Below are 20,452 nucleotides of genomic sequence, written 5' to 3' on the forward strand. Positions count from 1 at the left end.
TTTATAGAAAATATAGGTACATTATTTACAAAATGAAATATATGTACATTATTGTAACTATATTTTGCGCCCGCACTAATTTACCTACATATACCTACATATAATAATGCACCAAATATACAACATACCATTCATAATAGGTACGTTACTTTGCAGTTGGTACATTATTATTAATTTTTTTTTTAAACATCCTAGGTAAATTGAAGAAAAGTGATATATTATTGTCCATCAAAATAGTAAACAAAATATATACACATTCTTTATATTTATAAGATAATAAGAAATTTTTCGTTCATGAAAAATTAAATAATTTGGTACATTATATATTTGAAACTATTAGTATGTTTATTCATAAAATGTAACTAGAAAGTTTTCTTAAAATCAAGTATAATTCATAAAATGGAAAAAGTTGACATTGTTTTCATTATTAAAAAAAATAGCATTTTGGTTCTTAAATTATGTGTAATTTAGGTATAAATATGAAATTTATTGTTAAAATTAACAAACTTCCCAAATTAATACGTACGAACTCAACCAATTTTGACAAAAGAAACATTAATACAAAAAGAAAACTTAACCAATTTTGACAAAAGAAGCACATCAACAAGATTATCTCAAAAGTTCTACTTTTAAAGAAACGATTTTGACAAACAACCCAATAAACAAGAAAAAGAGATTAACTCAACCGATGAAATCAATTTTTTGAAATTTTGTGATCAAATTCCACTCCAAAATCTAAACCTAATAAGCCAATTTTTATACCTGGAATTTAAAGATGTAAGTTTTTCCCAATTTTGACAAAAGGAGCAGATCAACACATGGATTACAAAGGTTTTCATTTAAAGAAACAATTATTCAACTTTTAAAACCCATATACAAAAGAAAATAGATGAATATTTGAAATTACAAATTCCTTAATCCTTTATCCCATAAATTTTTTGCTGAAAAGAAAAAAGACATTCAATTTTGAAACCCATCGATGAATTTTTGAAATTATGAATCCTAAAAGAAGAAAGACCTTGAATTGTACATGGAATTCCGAAGTTCTTTGTAGATCTTGTGAAAGAAGATAAAAGTATTGGGATTTTGGAATTCCGAAGTTCTTTGCAGGTCACACATTAGGCCTATGGAACCTGAATATACTCAAGGACACAAAATCATGTTCTCCGACATGTATCCATACATTAGGTTAGTCAAGTTGCAATGTGAAAATGCAACTTCTCTTCTGCCTTTAAATGGAAGCTCCAACTTGGTTCTTAGCATTATATATTTTGCAGGGGTGAGTGTTCCAGCATTTGGCCATGAAATTGCCATTTGCTTTAACAATGTCGATGGAAAAATTCAGTTGAAATTCGTACTTGGTGCAAATTCGCCCCAACAGAAATTTTGTGTTATAAGTAACTTCATACGAATATAACTAAAATGTGTAGTTCAACGAAGTAAAAAGTGACATTATTTACACCCTGTTACGTATGATGGTTTGGCCTGAAAAAAAAATAAATGGATTAATTAAGCAGTAATTCTCTATATTATATCGACGCATTTTGAGATAAAGTCTCATACGAGTTTATGGGCATAATCAACTCTAATGTACCCAAAAGCAGTGAAATGTGAGACAATAACGGTGCAACTATACCACTAAGGACGAGCTAAGGGGACGTGGCTCCTCCAACAATGACAATAATAAAATTTTTTGTTTTCATTTAGCTTATATAAATATTTGTCTGTAAATAATTTAATTATAAAATTTGCAAATTATTAAAAGGGGCGGGGTGAATAAGAATGGGTTTACACGAAGACCCCCTCAGCTAACCCCTTGTTCGTTTTGTATTTGGGCTTAAATCCTATTAACTTGCTTGATTGTAAAAACCAGCTTGCTTCTTCTTCTTCCAATCAGAGCTTCCCGTTAGGCTTCTTTCTGATACTCTGGTTCTTGTCGAACTCAAAATAGTGCAAGCCGCAAACGGGTGATATTTTGAGTTCGACACCATTCAGCGAGTTCACTGGGAGAGTTTGTCTCTCTGTGAAATGCACGAAACCCATTAAAACCCAATACTTTGATTCTGATATCCTTCTACCCATTTGGACTTGTATGCAGGTTCAATCCAATACCCAAACCAAACCCTTAAAAACCCATGCCAAAATGCTCAACTTACTACTGGAAACTCCTCTGCAGGTCAATCCAAGGTGGTCTCAAGAAGCTGAGCCTCTGTCCAATCGCACCATGTGAGTTGTTAACTTCTTCGCTTCACTCTCACTTTTCAGTTCTTGCAATTCCATCAAACCAAGCCCTTCAAACTGAACCCGTAAACAATGATGAAACTGAGCCCCCAATTTCTAATGAAATCTTCAAGAAAGGTACCAAATTGGGTTCTTACAAGTCGGGTGATTCAACTTTCTATTCACTGATTGAGAATTACGCAAAGGTGGGTGATTTTCGGTCATTGGAGCAGGTTTTGGATCGAATGAAACGTGAAAGGCGAGTTTTTATTGAGCAGAGTTTTATTCTAATGTTTAGAGCTTATGGAAAAGCGCATTTACCCAATAAAGCTGTAGAATTGTTTTATAGAATGGTGGATGAATTTCAGTGTAGGCGAACTGTTAAGTCGTTTAATTCGGTGCTTAATGTTATTATACAGGAGGGACATTATTCTCATGCTTTAGAGTTTTATTCCCATGTTGTTGGTACTACGGGCATGAACATTTCACCCAATGTACTCAGTTTTAATTTGATTATTAAATCCATGTGTAAGCTCAGATTGGTTGATAGAGCAGTCGAAGTGTTTAGAGAAATGCCACATAGGAATTGCACTCCTGATGTGTTCACATATTCTACGTTGATGGATGGGTTATGCAAGGAGAAAAGGATTGATGAGGCGGTCTTTTTGTTGGATGAGATGCAACTTGAGGGGTGCATTCCGAGTCCTGTGACATTTAATGTGTTGATTAATGCATTATGCAAGAAGGGTGACTTGGGACGTGCAGCGAAGCTTGTTGATAATATGTTTCTTAAAGGCTGTGTTCCGAATGAAGTGACTTATAACACCCTTATCCACGGTTTGTGTCTCAAGGGTAAGTTGGATAAGGCAGTTAGTCTTTTGGATCGAATGGTTTCGAATAAATGTGTGCCTAATGATGTGACATATGGTACGATCATCAATGGACTTGTTAAGCAAGGGCGAGCGGTTGATGGGACTCGAGTGCTGATGTCTATGGAAGAAAGAGGGAATCATGCAAATGAGTATATTTATTCAGTCCTTCTTAGTGGACTGTTCAAGGAGGGAAAATCTGAAGATGCAATGAGATTGTGGAAGGAGATGCTGGAAAAGGGATGTAAACCCAACACCATTGTCTATAGCACTCTTATAAATGGTCTTTGCCGAGAAGGAAAACCAGATGAAGCCAAGGAAGTATTCAGTGAAATGTTGAGTAATAGTTGCATGCCCAATTCCTTCACTTATAGTTCTTTAATGAGAGGTTTCTTCCAGACAGGTCAAAGTCAAAAAGCCATTCTTTTGTGGAAAGAAATGGCAAACAATATGCGTAATGAGGTCTGTTACAGCGTCCTAATTCATGGTTTATGTGAGGATGGTCAACTCAACGAGGCCTTGATCGCCTGGCAGCAGATGCTGGGCAGAGGATATAAACCTGATGTTGTGGCTTACAGTTCAATGATTCATGGCCTTTGCAATGCTGGTTTGGTTGAGCAGGGTTTGAAACTTTTTAATGAAATGCTTTGTCAGGAGCCTGAATGTCAACCAGATGTCATCACTTATAACATACTTTTCAATGTATTCTGCAAGCAGAGTAGCATCTCCCTTGCCATTGATCATTTAAATAGGATGCTGGATCGAGGTTGTGATCCCGACTCAGTTACATGTGACATCTTCCTGAGAAGTTTGAGAGAAAAGCTTGACCCGCCTCAAGATGGGAGGGAGTTCCTAAATGAGCTTGTTGTCCGGCTATTTAAGCAGGAGAGGATAGTAGGTGCTTCCAGAATTGTAGAAGTGATGCTGCAAAAGTTTTTGCCACCCAAAGCCTCTACTTGGACAAGAGTTGTACAAGAGCTTTGCAAGCCTAAGAAGGTCAGAGCAGCCATTGACAAATGTTGGAGCAGCCTATATTGCTAATTTTTAAGTAAGGGTTTTTTTTTTTTTTTGTTCTCCTCAAAGCTTGGTTAGACTCTAACTGGAACAATATCTTGCTTAATTAGGCGATCAAAGCTTAGATATTAAACTCGTAAGAGTAAAAAAGCTAGAGTTGATAACTTTACTTTTCAGGCCCCTGCCCCCCGCCCGCGCCCACTCCCCCCCCCCCCCTTCCTAGCATGACACAGAGTAAAAAAAGTACTATTAATGTATGTGATTTTTCTTTCAACCACATGCAGTCCACTTGCCTTTTAGAGTTGGGGATGTACCTTATAATTTTGAAGATTGTTTATGATACAAATTTGTCTTTGGATCTAAGGAGACATAGTATTCCAAGAAATGGAAAATCAATATTTCGTCTCTGCATAGAGTAATGTTATTTTAGTATCAGTTATCGTTTTATAACATATTTTATATATTCAGTTGGCATAGTTTCCGTCCATTGTACTGGAGAAGGAAACTAACAAAAATATGGAGGCTATTTTTTGGTTGGAGGATTAATGATATATGTGATCCAGCTTTTCTTAGGTACTTAGCATTACTGCCATCGACATTATCTACTTTACATTTCTACCAAATTGTTCTCATTTGACACTTTTCTGAAAAAGTAGATTTTCCTCAAGGTCTCTTACAGATAGCACTCTTGCAAATAGAGATGTGCGGACATCTGTTTCATGAAAATGTGCAAACCTTCAACAGACTCCCTCCCATTCATTCGCAGAATATGTCAAATCTGCAGATGAGCAAAGGTACTTTACTGAAACTTATGGACTCCAATCAAATCTCTTATTTGTGTTTTTATTTTGTTTTATTTGACTTTATTTTTGTTTCAGAAAGACATAGGCAACTAAGGTTTTAAATTTTTCTTGGTTCTAAGTTGGTGCAGGTTGACCTGGGACAAGTAAACAATAAGCTCGTAGCAGAAATTGAAATTTCTGTTGGTAAAATAGTGAGTTTGTAGTCAGGTAAGGACATGAAGACGGTTCTCTTATCTTCTGCTTGACATGTTATGTCATTGAATTTCTTGAACCTTGAATTACTCTCTCTTTTTTCTTCTTCACTTTTGTGTGTGTGTGTGTGTGTGTCTAAGACTAGATTATCTGTTAATGTATTAATGCTAAAAGAGTGAAAAAGCTTTCATAATTTGACAACCATTAACAGGTAATATCTCAAAATCTGCCCTCTGCAACTTTTACTAGCATATCAAATTTCCAGGATCCATGTGCAATTTAGTGACACTTGTTTAGGTGAGTTGTGAAATGTGCTTGAAAAGTAACTTCGATACTACATTTTGTACTCACTTTAGTTGCTGAGAAGACTGAGAAAAGGAGAAGTTGAACAACAATTTTTCAGTTTTTGTAGATTGTATATTATAAAACAAAATCTCCACATATCTATCATAGTATGTCTTCTTCCTCTAAGTGTGAGAAGGATGTCATGAACCCAGCCTTCTATATTTGAATTTGAACTTTTGTCCACAGATTAATGCATTTGTTTTTATTTTTCATATGTCCAGCGTGCATTCTATTATGTATCCAAAACCAAAGATTACTTTGACATCTGATATTTGTGTAATAATCACACTGCTGCAAGTAGTACAGTTTTGTTTATTGTTACATTAAGAATAATTTGTTCTCAAAACTAGTTGCATCATAATATAAAATGAAACTGAAGAAGCATTCCTACGAAGAACGTTCAGACGGTACTGTGATTTCAAGGCTCTGCCTTCTCTCTGATGTTGCTGTCATTGTCTTTCAGGGATTCTGGCTGGTCTTGCTTATGGGCCATATCATAAGTTGCATGCAGACCAAAGAAGACATAGTAAATAAGCATTACTACGGTGCAGATTCCAAATCTTTCAAAAGCTTTAGAACCCAGAGATCCCATAAGAAAAATGTTTGTTGCAATTGACAAGGATGGCAACCAAGGAACCAGCGGAACCCCCCAAACTTTTGGTGACCTCTGTTGGGGTAAAAATACTGCCATTGCCAAAGTCCCAAAGAACCAAAGAGGAACTGTCACAACATAACCAACCCAACCATTGGGATTTAGTCCCCAGTAAGCCGAAGTCCCCATGGAAGAAGCAATGATGATCAGCAAGAAAATGACTAGCTTCAAAAGATGTTGTTGTGGGGTGATTTCTCTCACGTAGTACCTCCTCACTAGAAGTGCGACAGCCATCATCATGAAGATAAAGAGTGTGCTCACTGATAACAGACCTGCCAAAACATCCAAGCTCGAAAACAAAGCAATACAAGCACTTGGAATGACAATCAAGACTGTAGCATTTATGGGGGTTCCTGTCTTTGGATGGACAAGAGCAAACCATGGTGGAATCATGTGGGCTCGTGCAATATGAGTGATATACCGTGCCTCTCCAAGTGTCCCAACCAGAAGAACAGTGGTCATTCCCTTCAGGGCACCTAGGGCTACCAGGTACTTGGCCCATGTCATGCCCACACTTTGAAATGCTACAGAGTAGGCTGCATTTCTGTCTATATCTGTGTATTTCTGCATCATAGGCAGTGAAACTGCCATTAAACAATATACGACAGTGATGATTGACATTGATCCAATTAATCCTATCGGTATGTCTCTGGATGGATTTTTGGTTTCTTCAGCCATGGTGGCGATATTGTCAAATCCTCCATAAGCAAAGTAAACAATTGCAGATGCTTGAAAGACTCCTTTAGCCCCAAACGGAAAAAAGGGTTTCATATTTGATGGGTTGGCATGGATAAATGCTGCAATTATCACAAACAGAATTAAAACATTATTGACAACAGATGCGATCCAGTTTAAGTAAGAGGTCTTCTTTGTGCTGATCATTGCAATTGTTGCAGCTATTGTCAGAACAGCAACAGCTATTGGGTCAAGTAGATTGAACCCCTCCGTCAGATTTGTATGGATGCGTAATGAGTTGGAGGGACGATTCAAGAGTGATGTGAAGTAAGAAGTCCATGATCTAGCAACTGCTGCACTTCCGACAAAGCCCTCAAGAAGTATGTTTCCTGCTGTTATGAATGCTATAAAGTCTCCTAATTCTATCCGCAGGTAAGCAAAAGCTCCACCTGCCACAGGGACTTCCATTGAAAATTCTGTGTAGCAGAGGACAGAGAGCATTGCCGAGACACCGGAAGCAACATAGGACAAGACAATAGCTGGTCCAGCATGGTCATGAGTTTCTTGCCCAGTAAGCACAAAGATGCCTGCACCAATTACTGAACCAAATCCAAACCAGATGAGACCCCACCATGTGAGGCAACGCTTCATGTCATTTTCACTTCGCTTTGGAAGTTCCCCAATCTCATTGTTATCATCTGATCTGCTTATGAGACGGTTCTTGAACCTGTAGCCTGTTTGTGACAGGGCGGTCCGATATGCGCTCCAACTTTGAAAGGATTCTTCTGGTAGGAAATCTTGTTTGCTCCATCTCCAGTAACTTCTTGGCTGAACCTCTTCACCCACTACTCCCATGGAACCCATTTTTCTATTTTTCCCTTGTGTCCTTCCCTAGCACTTATCTCTTATGGCAATGTGAAATGCTAGAATATGGGATCCTGTCCTGAGATTTGGAATCTTATCTCCTAGTTCCCGAATTATTTCTTCAATTATTGATAGTGAAACTGAGGTTGTGAGCTCAATGCATAAGTCAAATGATGCGGACGATTTAAGAGACTTGTAAAAGCTTGCTTTTACTTACAAGTCTAGTGGGCCGATTTTCTTGGATTGTTTGGTATATTTGATATGATTTGTTCAGAAGTCTGTAATGTTGACTTGAATAATGGCTACTTGCATTGTCATTTTGTGAGAATCTCCTCACTACTTGCATTGCCATTTTGTGTGAAGTTTCCACTGCTTGGCCGGGTTGTCTGTCTTTATCTACCCAAAAATAAATGGAGATGCTGCCGTTTATGAACAAGCCAGAAATAATAAATATCTTTTATTATTATTAAATATCGGTCTTGATTTTCACGAGAGTGATGGGCTATTGGCCTCTTAGCTCATACCACGACCATTTTTCCTGTATTATAAAATACAATATAACAAAGCCATGCGCTTGCTTTAACATTTATTTATATAATCATGCCTCGGAGCTGCAAATTAAAGATTGTTTAGTTAAACAAGAGATTTTGTAGCTCAAGTGGTAAAGTGGTAAATAGCGTTACTTTTTAACATGAGATTTTATGTTTGATTCCCCCGAATATCCCTTTGTAGCAAAAAAAAATTCTTTAATTAAGACAGAAAAAAGAAAAAGAAGGTATTTCAAGAAGAGCCCTTTTTTTTTGGGGGGGTCAAAATTCAAGAAGAGCCTTTGAAATTGATCCAGGATGATGATGAAACGTTCTTTAATGAGCACTTGAAGAAGCAGTAGCAAATTACACTTTCCTTTTTCTACAATTTTTTTTTTCGCGAAGTGTTTTTATTTTATTTTTCAAATATTCTTTCTCCAAATAAGTCTATGGAAGAAAAATTTGCAATTAAATATGTAATTACAAATTTGTAATTGGCATTGCTCTAAGCTTTTAGTGAAGTCAAGGCTGTAAAATTGATGTACCTGGGCTACCATACGTCCGTGAGCAATCCTTTACTTGCAGTGAAGTCAAGGCTGTGAAACAAAATTAAACACTGAGGCCCACATGCAGTGATCCAATTGGAATTTGTAGGAAAATTCAAAGATGAGTTTCAACTATTGGAAACAGCGTGTAGAAAATTCAAAGATATAATTCAAGTTCTACCCTGTGAGAATGAAATCTTGATTTAAATCAATCAGCTGTCAATTTTTTGGACTTAATTAAAGATTAAAATGTACATGTCCTTACAAAACTTGATTTTCCTCCCGCAGTTTCTTATTATCACAAAATGCCCACTGATAACAACTGTTTCTTCTTCCTTGGTACAAACAACAATATCTTGTTTGAATGAAACCTATTGGCCAGTGAACCGTAGGGAGCTCATACAAGTTATGTTTCTTGTTGAATGAGATGAATTGCAAAAATCATGCTTTCCACGTCCCTCTCATGCTAACAGTTTATGGCTGAACAAGACTGGCACTAAAAATGCATAAAAAATTAAATAAAGAACTATCATCTCCAGGATTTCCAAGCCTTGCTCATTTTAGCACCAACATATCTCATGGCAGTAATGCCACCAGCAGCCAGGAGACCAGACACGGCCTGTCTTGCACTTGAAACCATGACCTTTCGCTGCAGAATAGTCTGTATGCATTTAGCAGCCTCGTCTTTGGAGCCAATCACAATTTCCTGAATAACTCGACCTACAATTGAAGTACAAGAGTGTAATGATTGACTACAATCCAGATTCAAGAGTTACAAGTACATATGTTAAACTACCACCCTAGTTAAAACACAATCACTATCGCTTTTCCATTTATAACAAACAAGCAATATTTTCCTAAAAAACTTTGGGATCTGGTATAATCATTAAATCTGAACTCAGATCAATCCTTAAGAAACCTTTGTCCTTATAAGCCACTGCAGATGAGTTAAGGTTCATACCAGAGTCACACAGTACTTTCTTTTCTCCTAGCACCATCGCCATTTGGCTTCTGATCATTGGGGGCAGAGAAGAAACGAGAGATCGAGCTGCTGATAAACCGCCATCCTGTTTTAACTTTCAGAAGAATTAGCCATCTAGTGAAGTCTTAAAGTTGGTATCTAGCTTAAGTTCTAAAACATGCAATGGGGTTCCATACACCCATTAAATCAACGCTTCTGTTTTTCTTTTTTCTTATTCTTTTTCAACATTTATAAGAAGCTATAAATCAACTCTTTGTCAGTAAAAGTAATGTTGGATCGAGTTCACACTGCAACCTAAGGGTCAGAATAGACCTGAGATATGATTGGTTGAGTATTCCCAGATAACGAGCATCTCAACAACTCTTTGGTCTCATACTCTTCAATAAAAGGCTTATACATCGACCGGAACAATTCAAATTGCCCTTGTACTATTTTCTTCACCTGCGGTAGATAATGTAATTAAAGAAAATAGATTATGTTTGGCCATATAATTACAAGACCCACCAACTGAATGAAGGTTTGTGGATTTATGTAACCACTGATTGAGCTTTACCTTATTTCTGTCCTCTGCAAAAAGCATACGCAAGTCGCCCATATATGAGAGGCTACATATTTTGGCATACAGTTCTTCCTGCATTAATTGGAATATGTTATAGAACTTCAAAAAAAATTAAAATCATTGAGCAGTGACAAAGAATCAGACCTCAGTGAACTTGGACGGCAAAAGAAGGAGAGCTGCAGACACTGCAGCCCTCAAATTAACCGAGTTTACATTTGCGACATCCAGATTATCCAAAAGTACATGAACCTGTGAAAACTCTCATGTTCAGATATAAAGACAATATATGACAACATGAACTAGATGAGACAATCCAAATCTTGAGTCTTCAACAGCATAGCATAAGAACATGTATTTAGTTTTCATTAGTTTCAGGCAATTGGCGTGTGCCACAAAATATTTCAATAAGGTAAAAATTTGTTATATCGAATTAGCAAAGGGTTTTTTTTTTCCCCTAGAATTACGACACTACAAGACTATCATTGAATATGATTGAAAGTTCTTAAACTTTTATCATCCTCTTGCAATGTGAAGGGTGCTGCTGCTAGTTATAAAATAATGTAAAGTTAACTAAAATCAAAATGAACGAAGGACAAATATGAAGCTGAAGATCAATCTTCCACAAACATAAGGACACACACAAAAAATGAGAATCAATGAAGAAGACATACTGGTTTTTGTAATCGGCCACTCAAATAGAACCTCTCCCAATTTAGTATGTCCTGAACCAAGTCGTGCATGCGAACAACCCCATACTTGAACATCTGTAAAAATTACTCAGTGTGACGAATGCGTAACAAAATACAAGATGTGAAAGATTACAGAATGTGAACCAAAATACTATTTGCACTATCAGTTTAAAACATGAAATGGAAGCTCAGACACCAAAGCAACAGCCTAGACTTGAATCTACGAGTGACTGACTGATCAATACCTTGTCGTCCCAGCTAACAAAAGGATTGAAGTGCACTCCTACACCAATTTCATCTGCAACGTCGGTAATCTAGCATGGATGGGTATATTGTGTCAGAATCAATGAAAATAAAACTGAACATGGAAGCGGAGAGAGAGAGAGAGAGAGAGAGAGAGAGAGAGCAGTACCAGTCTTGCCCCACCAAGAAGCACCATCCACGAGGCATAATGATCGTTGTTCAATGTCAGATTCTGGTTGTACATACGCAAATTAGTAAACACCATGATTAATTATAGAAACATCTAGAAGAGACATATGGTATGTGTTGAAGTCTAACGCTTACCTCGGAATGCCATTGTTGGGGATTTGATACACCAAGAATGCAATCTACCATGGATGACTATCAATCCAGAAATCACAAATGCAAAGCGAAAGTTCAAAATTTATGTAGTTTAAGTAAACAAACAATTGTTAAAAGAGTGAAAAAGAGCTATAGAAGCAAAGTAGAAACCTTTGCACTGCCAGGATTGTTGGGGTGGAGAGATGAGCCATAGACACAGCAGAACTCAACAGGGGGAAGAGTTTTGAGAAAACTTTGAAGCTGGGCTTTGTCGTGGTTTTCCATACTAAGCTAGCAGTTCACAGGACATTAGTATTCTGAAGAAAGACTGAAGAGGAATTTCATCAAACACATCAAGTGCAAGCCAAGATGTGGTCTTTCATAGTCAAACTCTTCATTCTTGGCTACACGAGTTCCATAATATTTTCGTCTTTCCAAATTTTCCAAGTAGTTATTATTGTTATTTTTTAAATACAGGTTCTGCGGAAAGTGGCAAGGCAACTTCAGGGTTTAGGGTTTTGGTGATTCGGGTGGATACCGGATACTGGACGGATGCTATTCCCTTGTTGGGTCCTTTTGGTAGGTTTTCTTCCAGGCCGGAGGCTAAAACGGTCATTTTATTAGGTTCTATTTTTTTTGTCATTACCCAATTTAACTTGTTAGAGCATCTCCAACCGATATGTCAAAAATGCCACATAGACATTTAACGGCTAGAAATAATATCTCACATCACTCCAATCGAATTGTCAAAGCTGATGTGGAATGAAGGTTGGAGGTTCAGCTGTTATTTTTGACATACCAAAAGCAAGATGTCAAATGAATATTTTATTATTTTTTAAAGACAGTTGGCTGCTACTTTCATTTTTTATTTTCCTTTTTTATTTTTTTTCTTCTTTATCTTGAATGATTTGACTGTTACAATAATTATTTATTTGACATATCGGGTGGAGTGTAAAACTGTGTAAATATCAAATTGCCACATCAGCCATCAAATTTAAATTTGATGTTTGGTATTTGACATCTCCCTTGGAGATGCTCTTAGAAGGAGAAAAAAAGTGTTGCTATTTGAACCTGACCACCTAGGGATGGCAACGGGCCGGTTCGGGGCTGGGTATGACAATAACATTCCGTCCTAGCTCTCTATCCCTGGTAAGAATTTTCAGGTATTCAATTTTTGTGTGTGAAATCTCTCCTTCCTTTTTAGTGAACATAGTGTTGTGTTTTTCAGTCCAATTGAAAGGGAGCATAATCTCATAATCCAAAACAAGAACTTCTGAGCAAAAACAATTAAGATTTTAATCCGCTCAATCCATACAATCACAATGCCGGATAAAAAACCAAACTTGGGATCTTAGAATCCCATGAGAGCCCTTTAAAGAAAATGCAGTGGAATCTCACCAAATGTAATTACAAAAAACAAACCCCCCCAAAAACTTGGACCTCCCACACGGAAAAATTAGCTACCACCTCCACATGTTCCTGAGGACTCAGCAACATCCTTCAATCTCAATGGAGTGGCTACTTGTTCAATCATTTTACCTCTGTCTCCGACGCCATCCACAGCCCTGCTCAACCTCTTCAACCAAATGTCATAGTCAACAGGGTATGGTGTTCCACAAAGGCTATCCACATAATCAGCAAATGCCTTTAGCAGAGCTGAAACATCACCAAGCTGCTGTTGGATCGAACGCTTTGCCCAGCTTGTCTCCCTCCATTGCAAGGCAGATTCGATTGAATCCTGCTGCTGCATCGTTTCCCCACATATGAACAACATGAGGTAAACAAGGCTTTCAGCATCGGATGATGGACAAAGTTTCCCGTGCTGAAGTGCATGAGATGAAGAGAACTGCAAGTTTATAGCTGGACTGTCCCGGTCTTCTAAAACTGCGCGGCCCCATGATATTGGAACATAGAAAATGTTGTTTCTTGAGTCTTGTTCGTCAACAACACGAATTATGTTTTCTGGACAAATATCACCATGTTGAACATTTGCCATTGCTGCACTTCTTAGAGCAGCTAGGCAGTCTCTGCAGCAGCGAATTGCCTCCTCAGGGGAAAGGGGCCCATCTTGAGAAACTACATATGAAACAGGTTCCCCAACTGGAGATGTCACCAGTATTGGAGTCCCACACAATGGATGATCGCATCGACCCCCCGGGGTCTGCTTCTTGCATGGACCAGAATGCAAAATTCGCCCAGACGCAATCATTTCCGGCAAATATTTGCTTGTAATTCCCTGATGCTTAAAGATGTTTAGTACTTTTGTTTGCCTCTGGACTTGATACCAAAGACTCATATCCTCCCAACATGGTTCAAGTCTGGACGGATGGGCACCAATGTATAAAGTCAGCAGCTGTGTTGGATAATCTACACAAACAGCACTATAGAGGTAATGGTTCCCTCCTGGAAGAGAATCTTGTATTAGGAAGGTTTTCTGCTTCTGCTGTTGATCTTCCAGTAGCAAAACCTCACCCTGCTTAAGCTTTAAACGTGATGCTTTATTTTTGAAAGCTTGATTATTATTCTGGTCAACTTCAACAATCTCTCCTTGCTGGTGACTAGATTGTTGGAAGGGAACCAGAACGTTCTCATTCTCACTGAGGCAGAATTCCATCCTACGCTTCTGAAGCCGAAGGCTATGTTCTGAGACTAATGAAGCTATCGACCTCCTTGGTGGTCCATTCCATTGGACAATGGAGTAGTAAGTAGCCAAAAGTACCTGTAGAGTTCCTAGGTCCCCCCAATTTGCATTTCCAAATTTGTTCCATATTCGGTCCACTGGAGAAACACTGATTTCGGCATGATTTTTGATCCATTCAACCATGGACTTGTATGGATTAGTTGAGTTAAAATCAAATTTGCTAAGATCACCACCAAGTTTCACTACCCCTCCATATTTAGAATCTAGAACCAAAAGGAAAACAGAACTGTTCTTTGCAGTTCTAGTCTTGCTCAAAGACCTAGAAACAAGTATATGGAAACCATAAAAGAGGGCTTCACAAATAACGGGAGTCGATAGTTTCAACTCATTTCCCGACAATATATCTGGTTTAAATAGTGCAAACTCCATAATCTGATCCCAGTGAACTTGTTGATCACTCCCCATTTTTGATATCAAAGCTAAACCACAGAGCTCTTTAAGCCTTCCCCTTGATATCGCCTTTTCTACAGTATAAAACTTGGATCCAAGGGAACGTGGACAAGATACAAACAGAGGGAGCTGACCTCTTTTATGCCAAAATGCATGCCATAAACCACTCACTATGGCATGAAGGAAGTCTTCTAATGCAAGATATTCATCTTCATTTGGATCATTGGAAACATAAGGGGAGCATGGCATCCGGAGGAGTTGCTGAAACAAAGCACCCTCCAATGCTACATCAAGCTTCCGCAATTCATCGATCATGAAGGGAGCACTGAAACCATTGTCTGAATCTTCACATGAATTTTCCAGAACCCAATCCTCAAGACAATGCGTGAACAATTCAAGGTCAACAAGCTTCCTTGCATAGTCCTTTAGCCCCTTGGACACTCTTCTGGAAGGAGCATATTTGCTCGAAGCTGAAGTGCCAGATATACTATGTGTGGACATAACAGAGTTAGACCTCCTAAAACTACCATTTGAGCTATGGCCTGGAGATAAGTCCAGATCATTTTGCAGTAAACCAGATGTGAACTTTCTGAAACTTCCACTCAAACTTTGCTCAAAGGATGAATCAAAATCATTTTGTTGATAACCTAATTTCATTGCTAACACTTAGCAGAACAATACCCAGGAGCAGGAATGTAACAATGAGCTGATTCAGAGATCTTTGGGTAGTCTAGGACTTACATTTTCCACAACCCAATAAAGAAAAACATGGTTTGCAAATGTCACAATATGAAGGTGTGAACCATCATTCAAACAGAAGACAGAGGAAAAACGTGCAAGAGAAATGTACAGAAAATGAATGAAAATGAAAGTTTGGAAATAGAGAGAAACTTTACTCCGAACCCATGAGCTTGAAGAGTCCCGTCCAGATCCCTGAAGCACTGATGGTTGAAAAGGTGGATGCAAATGTGAAAAGCATTTCAAGAATGCAGATGGGTTCTTCTTCTTCTCCTTGAAAATGGCTGTTTTTTAAATAACCAAAGAACAAAATGGCTGCTTTTTAACCAACGAAAAATGGTTGTCCTCCTTGTCTGTTGTTGTAGTTGTGGTGCATTGGCTTGGCCTCTTGGGAGGGTCGAGACACTCAACACCTCTCAGGAGTAAGTAGGTGAAGAGAGAGAGAGAGAGAGAGAGGGAGAGAGAGAGAGGGGGTCTATATAAAGCTTAGACAGCAATAGAATAATATAAAGCTGAGGCAGAAGTGGCGATAACAGCGACAAGAAGCAAAACTCTCAACTTCTCAAGGCTGAAAGAAACCCAAGCGAAGCGACCTTTGTCTCTCTAAATCTCTATCCCCACAGAAATGGGGTCATCTTGGTAGCTGGTCCCTTTGGTCCCATTCGACCCAGTGAAAATGACCAGTCTTAATGTAGTGAAAAACTGAAACAAGTTCCGACCCAAAAAATAAAAATAAAAACTGAAACAAATCAATATTTTTACATAACAACATTCTTAAGTGGGGTTATTAAACTAATGAATATTAAAAGAAAAAGAATAATAGAAAGTTTAAAGAAGAAAAAGGGTCAATTAGAGTCAACTCATCACTTGGTGATCTATACAAGGACGGATTGCAAAAGAAATTTATGTCATAGAAAATCAGGTAAAGTTCACTTGGGTGCCAAAATTTCAGGCTGAACTCTTCTTTTCCTGTAATGATCACAGACAGTTGGATTGCAAAGTTGAGGCTGCTTTATTAACGTGACTGATCCCGGATTTATTATCACTATCTGAATCTCAAAGAAGAGCTTAAAATATTTGCTAGTTGTTTGGAAAGGAAGCTAAATGATTGAGTTTAAAGCATATTGCTTGCATTGTAATTTATCAAGATTTACACCATGCCTTCATTTTGCGGAGCTAATGGTCAAGAAATCATGTGTGTTGTTTCAAATAAATCAATTTTTTTCCCTTTGGGACGCATGAAGGGATGGTTGCTACAAAGGCTACAGCTTTCCCTGCTCATAGTCATTGGTTCCATGGTTCCACCACCAGACCAAAGCAATTCATCTCATGAAAACTAAATCTGTTTGCAGGAACATTAAATCATTTTGTTGACTGGTGGCATATTTCCCCATCAAATCAGAGAAAAGTGAGGCCTTACAGTGTGAAGATATGCTACAGAAACAAACTGACGAAAGAGACCCGCCGTTAAGTAAAAGTTATCAAAATTTCATTGATTAGGGGGAAGAAATTACAAATCAGCAGCAACAGGGAAAAGGGCCCTCAGCAGGATGACTTCTCTGAAGTAAGCCATTCTTTTGCTGCTTCTAAGTCAGGAAGCACAACCGCACCAGATTTCCTCCACTCCTCAGCATCAGATGTCTTAAACCTATCCAATAACAACGCATGCATCCCAATACTTGTTGCTGGCACATAGTCTTTGCGCATGCTGTCCCCTATGTGCAGAACCTCTTCCGGGGCCATATTTCCAGCCCTCTCAAGCGCAATCTCATAAATCCTTGGGTCTGGTTTCTCCACACCTTCGATACCAGAAAACACACCAAAGTCCCAATCAGATCCCTGAAAAAACATTGATATGATACCATCAGGGAGAGAATCATGCAAACAAGACAATCCTAAGGGAAGTATGTTCAAGATACCGGCAACTTAAACAAGATTAATTTATTTACCTGGTTGACACCCAATGCTGGAAGAATTACATCTCTATAACGGTATTCCGCATTGCTGATAATTCCAACTTTAAGACCTTGTTCATGGACCCATCTTAGAAATGGTTGGGAGTCAGGAAAGATGGAATAAGGAGCAGAGGAACCAAAGGATGCATATATGCGTCGGAACACTTTCTCAAATGTCTCCTCATCGTAATGATATCCAGCCTATCAGAAAATCAAGATGCCCATTACATAATGCATGAATAAGGTAATAATTGAAGAAAATTTTATGCAAAGTCCTAGCTGATGAGTATTTATTGTCAGAATGCTACTAAGGGGGATGGTGTTCTCATTTTCTAGATTAGCAAATTCTCTGAGTTAGTCGGTAGCACTGTCCCTCAAATAAATCAAGTACCACAAACCTCGCAAGGACATTAAATGATTGGAAACAAGCTAGTTATCACAATGAGCGCGGCCAAAAGATCTACTGGCCGTTTCCATTATCTTACCCTCATAAAGGAGTCTCTGACACAAGCTTTCCACCATACAATGTTGGGCATTTTTGCAGCATGTCCAAAACATGGATACTTGCTGGCCATATCTTTATATGCATATTTGAAGCCCTCATGCACCCTTTGGTAATCAGGGCATGGCAGCCCTACAGATTTGGCTGCCATGCAATAGTAGTCACCAAGCTCCCCCTTGTAAGCTAACAAGGTACCGGTAACATCCACTGTAATGCACCGCAATTTTGACAATAATGACATTGTAAAACTGTTCTGTGGTGAATCCTCAAAATCGAAAATTTCCTATATGTTAGGATCAAAGCACCAAAATTGCCGCACACAGATCAACCAACCACTTCAGCAGTTCCAACTTTCCCTGCATTTTCATAATAGATTTATTAGGTTATGATATGAAAGTTCAAATTACATACAATGAGTGTTGACATAATTCTCTAGCTTTTATCTTATCACATTGCTGTCTGAGTAGCATCAGACTCAGATTTATATATATATAGATGCAAAGGAGTCAAACAAATTACATCATTCTTTTCTCTATAGTTTCTTCCTTGTAAAAATAAAACTAATATGAATGTCCTCTAATTCAAGTAGCTCAATGTACAAAAGTGGAATGGAAAAAGATGAGATGCATCAGCTATGTCTACATTTCCAACCTAAGCAATGCTTCTTAGTCACAAGAAGATTAAACATTAAAAAGCATTGAACCCAGAGAAAAAAGAAAAAGAAGGAATCAAATACCAACATCACAAATCATTAATTACAGAAATGTAAAAGAATCCAAAGTTAGAATGATATGGAAAGAGCCGTAGCTAGAATGAAAGAGTCATTGCTTTAATTATCAGAATGAGTATGCCCTTCACCTAGCATTTGTTTCAACAAATGACAAAAGTAACAAATGCTGTACATCAAGATCAAATGATTTCTGAGTGGCATAGTTAATGGAGATCATTTGAGACATTTGTCAGCTGTTAAAACAAATGTTAGGCCAAGGGAGCTGATAATTAAAGCAAGAATCAAAAAGATAACGTCAATAGGTTTTTATAATGTATTGTGATGATAATCAAAAGGCCTTCCCCCAACATCTAATTTTTGATTTACATAAGAATTAAAGGATGAATCTTAAACAAATCCAACTTCTAAATCAGATTTTCGACTTACCCAGATGCCCAAATCACACCAAATTTTATTTGTATCAGCAAACGTTAGCCTTTCTATTCATCCCCAGCCACCAAAAAGAAAAAGTTAAGGCCTTGCTCAAAAATGCAGAAACTCCAATCCATTTTAGATAGTTATCTTTACCAAAAACCACCCAATATAAAATACATAAACAAAAACAATCGAGTCAACACTACGAATAAAAAATTCAGATTCAAAGCGTTAAAGAAGAAAACTGCAATAAATTATCAACCACGGAAATGAAACTAGTCCACCGATGAGATAAAGAAAAAAACAATATCAGCGAGAAATGCAGCTTGAAAAAGATGAGATATACCAGCTGAGCTGACTCAAATTCAAATTGACACAGAAACAAAACGATCCCAGCATCCCATCAACAAGAAAAAGATTAAAAATTACTGACGAAGAAGAGATTGTGAAGCATATCTACCCAGATGCTGAAAATGGAAGAGAATCCGAGTTTCTTCGGTGAAAACGCAAAAGTCCTTGAAGTTAGCTTGAGCTGCACATTCATGGAGCAGAAGGTAAAAAGCTACTGTCTTTATTATATACAATCAATAATCAAGCACCTTCCTTGCTTATCAAGCAGATTACTTCAAATACAGCAGCGGCAGTTAATTGTATCAGCGTCCCTGGATTTTGGTGGTTGATTCCCTTATTAATTGGTTTTAAAAATTTCACCCCTCACTTTTTCTTTTTTCTTTTTTAAGCCCTATTGACTCTTATAAGTAAACAGAAAATACTTTATATCTCGACTAATTGCACACATTTATCCGAAAATTTTAAAAGAAGAGCAGGTCATAAAAATAGAAAATACTTTGTCAAAATAATGTTAATATAATTTTTTTTTTCCACATAAAAAAGGCTTCTTTTTTTTTTTCCATATGTTAATATAAAGTCAGAAACTTGTAAAACGAAAATCAAAATTTAGTCAATTTATTTAGGGATATTATTGTCTGAGTAAATAAAAAAGTAAGTTTGAATGTAAATAATAGATTAATAAGTACATGTGGCACTATAAGATGCTTAATAGTAATACTGTTATCGGGTGAAAACGTGATCAATACTTTTCAAACCACTGAGAATTATAATTCAGTAGTCTTCTAAGGATGATATTTTTTTAATGAAACTTCTAACGATGATTTGGATCAATGGATTTTTTATTATTTTAAATTTGATTAGCAAGCATTTGATGTGATACGAGATATTGAAAGAGAGATTTTTTGTTGAAAAAGAATTCAAGCTGAGAAGCTACGGCAGAAAAATGAATTTTGGGTGGCAAGTACAAATAAATTTTAATGCGGAGAACAAAAATGAATTTTGGGTTGTAAATATCAATAAATTAAACTTCGAGGGGTCACAATGCAAAGTTAACCAAAATTGAAACATTCAAAACCATGGACGCTTGTTGGATTGCCTCTGGTATTGTGAAACGGAAAGCACATTCCCTCATTCAGGTTTCCTGGTTTTTGGTTTATCCAAAGTTTCCAAA

At 37.5% G+C, this 20,452-nt stretch overlaps 5 protein-coding genes across 14 annotated transcripts; 1 reads left to right on the top strand and 4 right to left on the bottom strand.

The window, feature by feature from the left end:
• Positions 1-1,785: 1,785 nt before the first annotated feature.
• EMB1025 (Pentatricopeptide repeat (PPR) superfamily protein) lies at positions 1,786-6,107 on the top strand. 9 transcript variants are annotated; one of them, XM_021971885.2, is made up of 5 exons: positions 1,786-4,137; positions 4,572-4,676; positions 4,760-4,897; positions 5,026-5,113; positions 5,907-6,107. In XM_021971885.2, the coding sequence occupies exon 1, from the start codon at positions 2,136-2,138 to the stop codon at positions 4,128-4,130; it is 1,995 nt and encodes a 664-aa protein (XP_021827577.1). In that variant the 5' UTR covers positions 1,786-2,135; the 3' UTR covers positions 4,131-4,137; positions 4,572-4,676; positions 4,760-4,897; positions 5,026-5,113; positions 5,907-6,107. The 9 variants fall into 9 exon arrangements, with proteins under 9 accessions (XP_021827577.1, XP_021827576.1, XP_021827583.1 ...); XM_021971884.2 differs by having other exon boundaries at positions 4,772-4,897; XM_021971891.2 differs by having other exon boundaries at positions 4,772-4,897; positions 5,035-5,113.
• Positions 5,697-7,911, bottom strand: CAT5 (cationic amino acid transporter 5). The gene has a single exon (XM_021971892.2). The coding sequence runs from the start codon at positions 7,632-7,634 to the stop codon at positions 5,862-5,864; it is 1,773 nt and encodes a 590-aa protein (XP_021827584.2). The 5' UTR covers positions 7,635-7,911; the 3' UTR covers positions 5,697-5,861.
• Positions 7,912-8,947: 1,036 nt separating this feature from the next.
• LOC110768192 (uncharacterized) lies at positions 8,948-12,072 on the bottom strand. Its single transcript, XM_021971882.2, has 10 exons — positions 11,672-12,072; positions 11,504-11,560; positions 11,349-11,411; positions 11,182-11,250; positions 10,919-11,011; positions 10,392-10,496; positions 10,242-10,319; positions 10,001-10,129; positions 9,668-9,773; positions 8,948-9,426 (listed from the first exon to the last, which is right to left on the bottom strand). The coding sequence occupies exons 1-10, from the start codon at positions 11,783-11,785 to the stop codon at positions 9,236-9,238; spliced, it is 1,005 nt and encodes a 334-aa protein (XP_021827574.2). The 5' UTR covers positions 11,786-12,072; the 3' UTR covers positions 8,948-9,235.
• Positions 12,073-12,832: 760 nt separating this feature from the next.
• LOC148295200 (uncharacterized) lies at positions 12,833-16,514 on the bottom strand. The gene has a single exon (XM_088252124.1). The coding sequence runs from the start codon at positions 15,246-15,248 to the stop codon at positions 12,957-12,959; it is 2,292 nt and encodes a 763-aa protein (XP_088108250.1). The 5' UTR covers positions 15,249-16,514; the 3' UTR covers positions 12,833-12,956.
• Positions 16,515-16,796: 282 nt separating this feature from the next.
• Positions 16,797-19,582, bottom strand: LOC110768189 (Haloacid dehalogenase-like hydrolase (HAD) superfamily protein). Of its 2 annotated transcripts, none has more exons than XM_021971876.2 (4): positions 19,391-19,582; positions 17,770-18,142; positions 17,279-17,485; positions 16,797-17,168 (listed from the first exon to the last, which is right to left on the bottom strand). In XM_021971876.2, the coding sequence occupies exons 2-4, from the start codon at positions 18,025-18,027 to the stop codon at positions 16,872-16,874; spliced, it is 762 nt and encodes a 253-aa protein (XP_021827568.1). In that variant the 5' UTR covers positions 18,028-18,142; positions 19,391-19,582; the 3' UTR covers positions 16,797-16,871. The 2 variants fall into 2 exon arrangements, with proteins under 2 accessions (XP_021827568.1, XP_088108251.1); XM_088252125.1 differs by lacking the exon at positions 19,391-19,582 and adding an exon at positions 18,943-19,362.
• Between the last annotated feature and the right edge of the window lie 870 nt (positions 19,583-20,452).

Source organism: Prunus avium, chromosome 4 (genome assembly GCF_965620075.1).
Source record: "Prunus avium chromosome 4, drPruAviu1.hap1.1, whole genome shotgun sequence".
Lineage (NCBI taxonomy): Eukaryota > Viridiplantae > Streptophyta > Magnoliopsida > Rosales > Rosaceae > Prunus > Prunus avium.

What these genes read in the sequence shown, in the direction of transcription:
- CAT5 (XM_021971892.2), bottom strand. Translation starts at nt 7,634, where the DNA reads ATGGGTTCCATGGGAGTAGTGGGTGAAGAGGTTCAGCCAAGAAGTTAC.
- LOC148295200 (XM_088252124.1), bottom strand. Translation starts at nt 15,248, where the DNA reads ATGAAATTAGGTTATCAACAAAATGATTTTGATTCATCCTTTGAGCAA.
- EMB1025 (XM_021971883.2), top strand. Translation starts at nt 2,136, where the DNA reads ATGCCAAAATGCTCAACTTACTACTGGAAACTCCTCTGCAGGTCAATC.
- LOC110768189 (XM_021971876.2), bottom strand. Translation starts at nt 18,027, where the DNA reads ATGTCATTATTGTCAAAATTGCGGTGCATTACAGTGGATGTTACCGGT. An exon ending in TCAGAGACTCCTTTATGAGG is followed by an intron (nt 17,486 to 17,769) that starts GTAAGATAATGG and finishes ATTTTCTGATAG; the next exon opens with GCTGGATATCATTACGATGA. An exon ending in CAGCATTGGGTGTCAACCAG is followed by an intron (nt 17,169 to 17,278) that starts GTAAATAAATTA and finishes ATGTTTTTTCAG; the next exon opens with GGATCTGATTGGGACTTTGG.
- LOC110768192 (XM_021971882.2), bottom strand. Translation starts at nt 11,785, where the DNA reads ATGGAAAACCACGACAAAGCCCAGCTTCAAAGTTTTCTCAAAACTCTT. An exon ending in GTGGCCGATTACAAAAACCA is followed by an intron (nt 10,497 to 10,918) that starts GTATGTCTTCTT and finishes GAGTTTTCACAG; the next exon opens with GTTCATGTACTTTTGGATAA. An exon ending in GAAAGTACTGTGTGACTCTG is followed by an intron (nt 9,427 to 9,667) that starts GTATGAACCTTA and finishes CTTCAATTGTAG; the next exon opens with GTCGAGTTATTCAGGAAATT.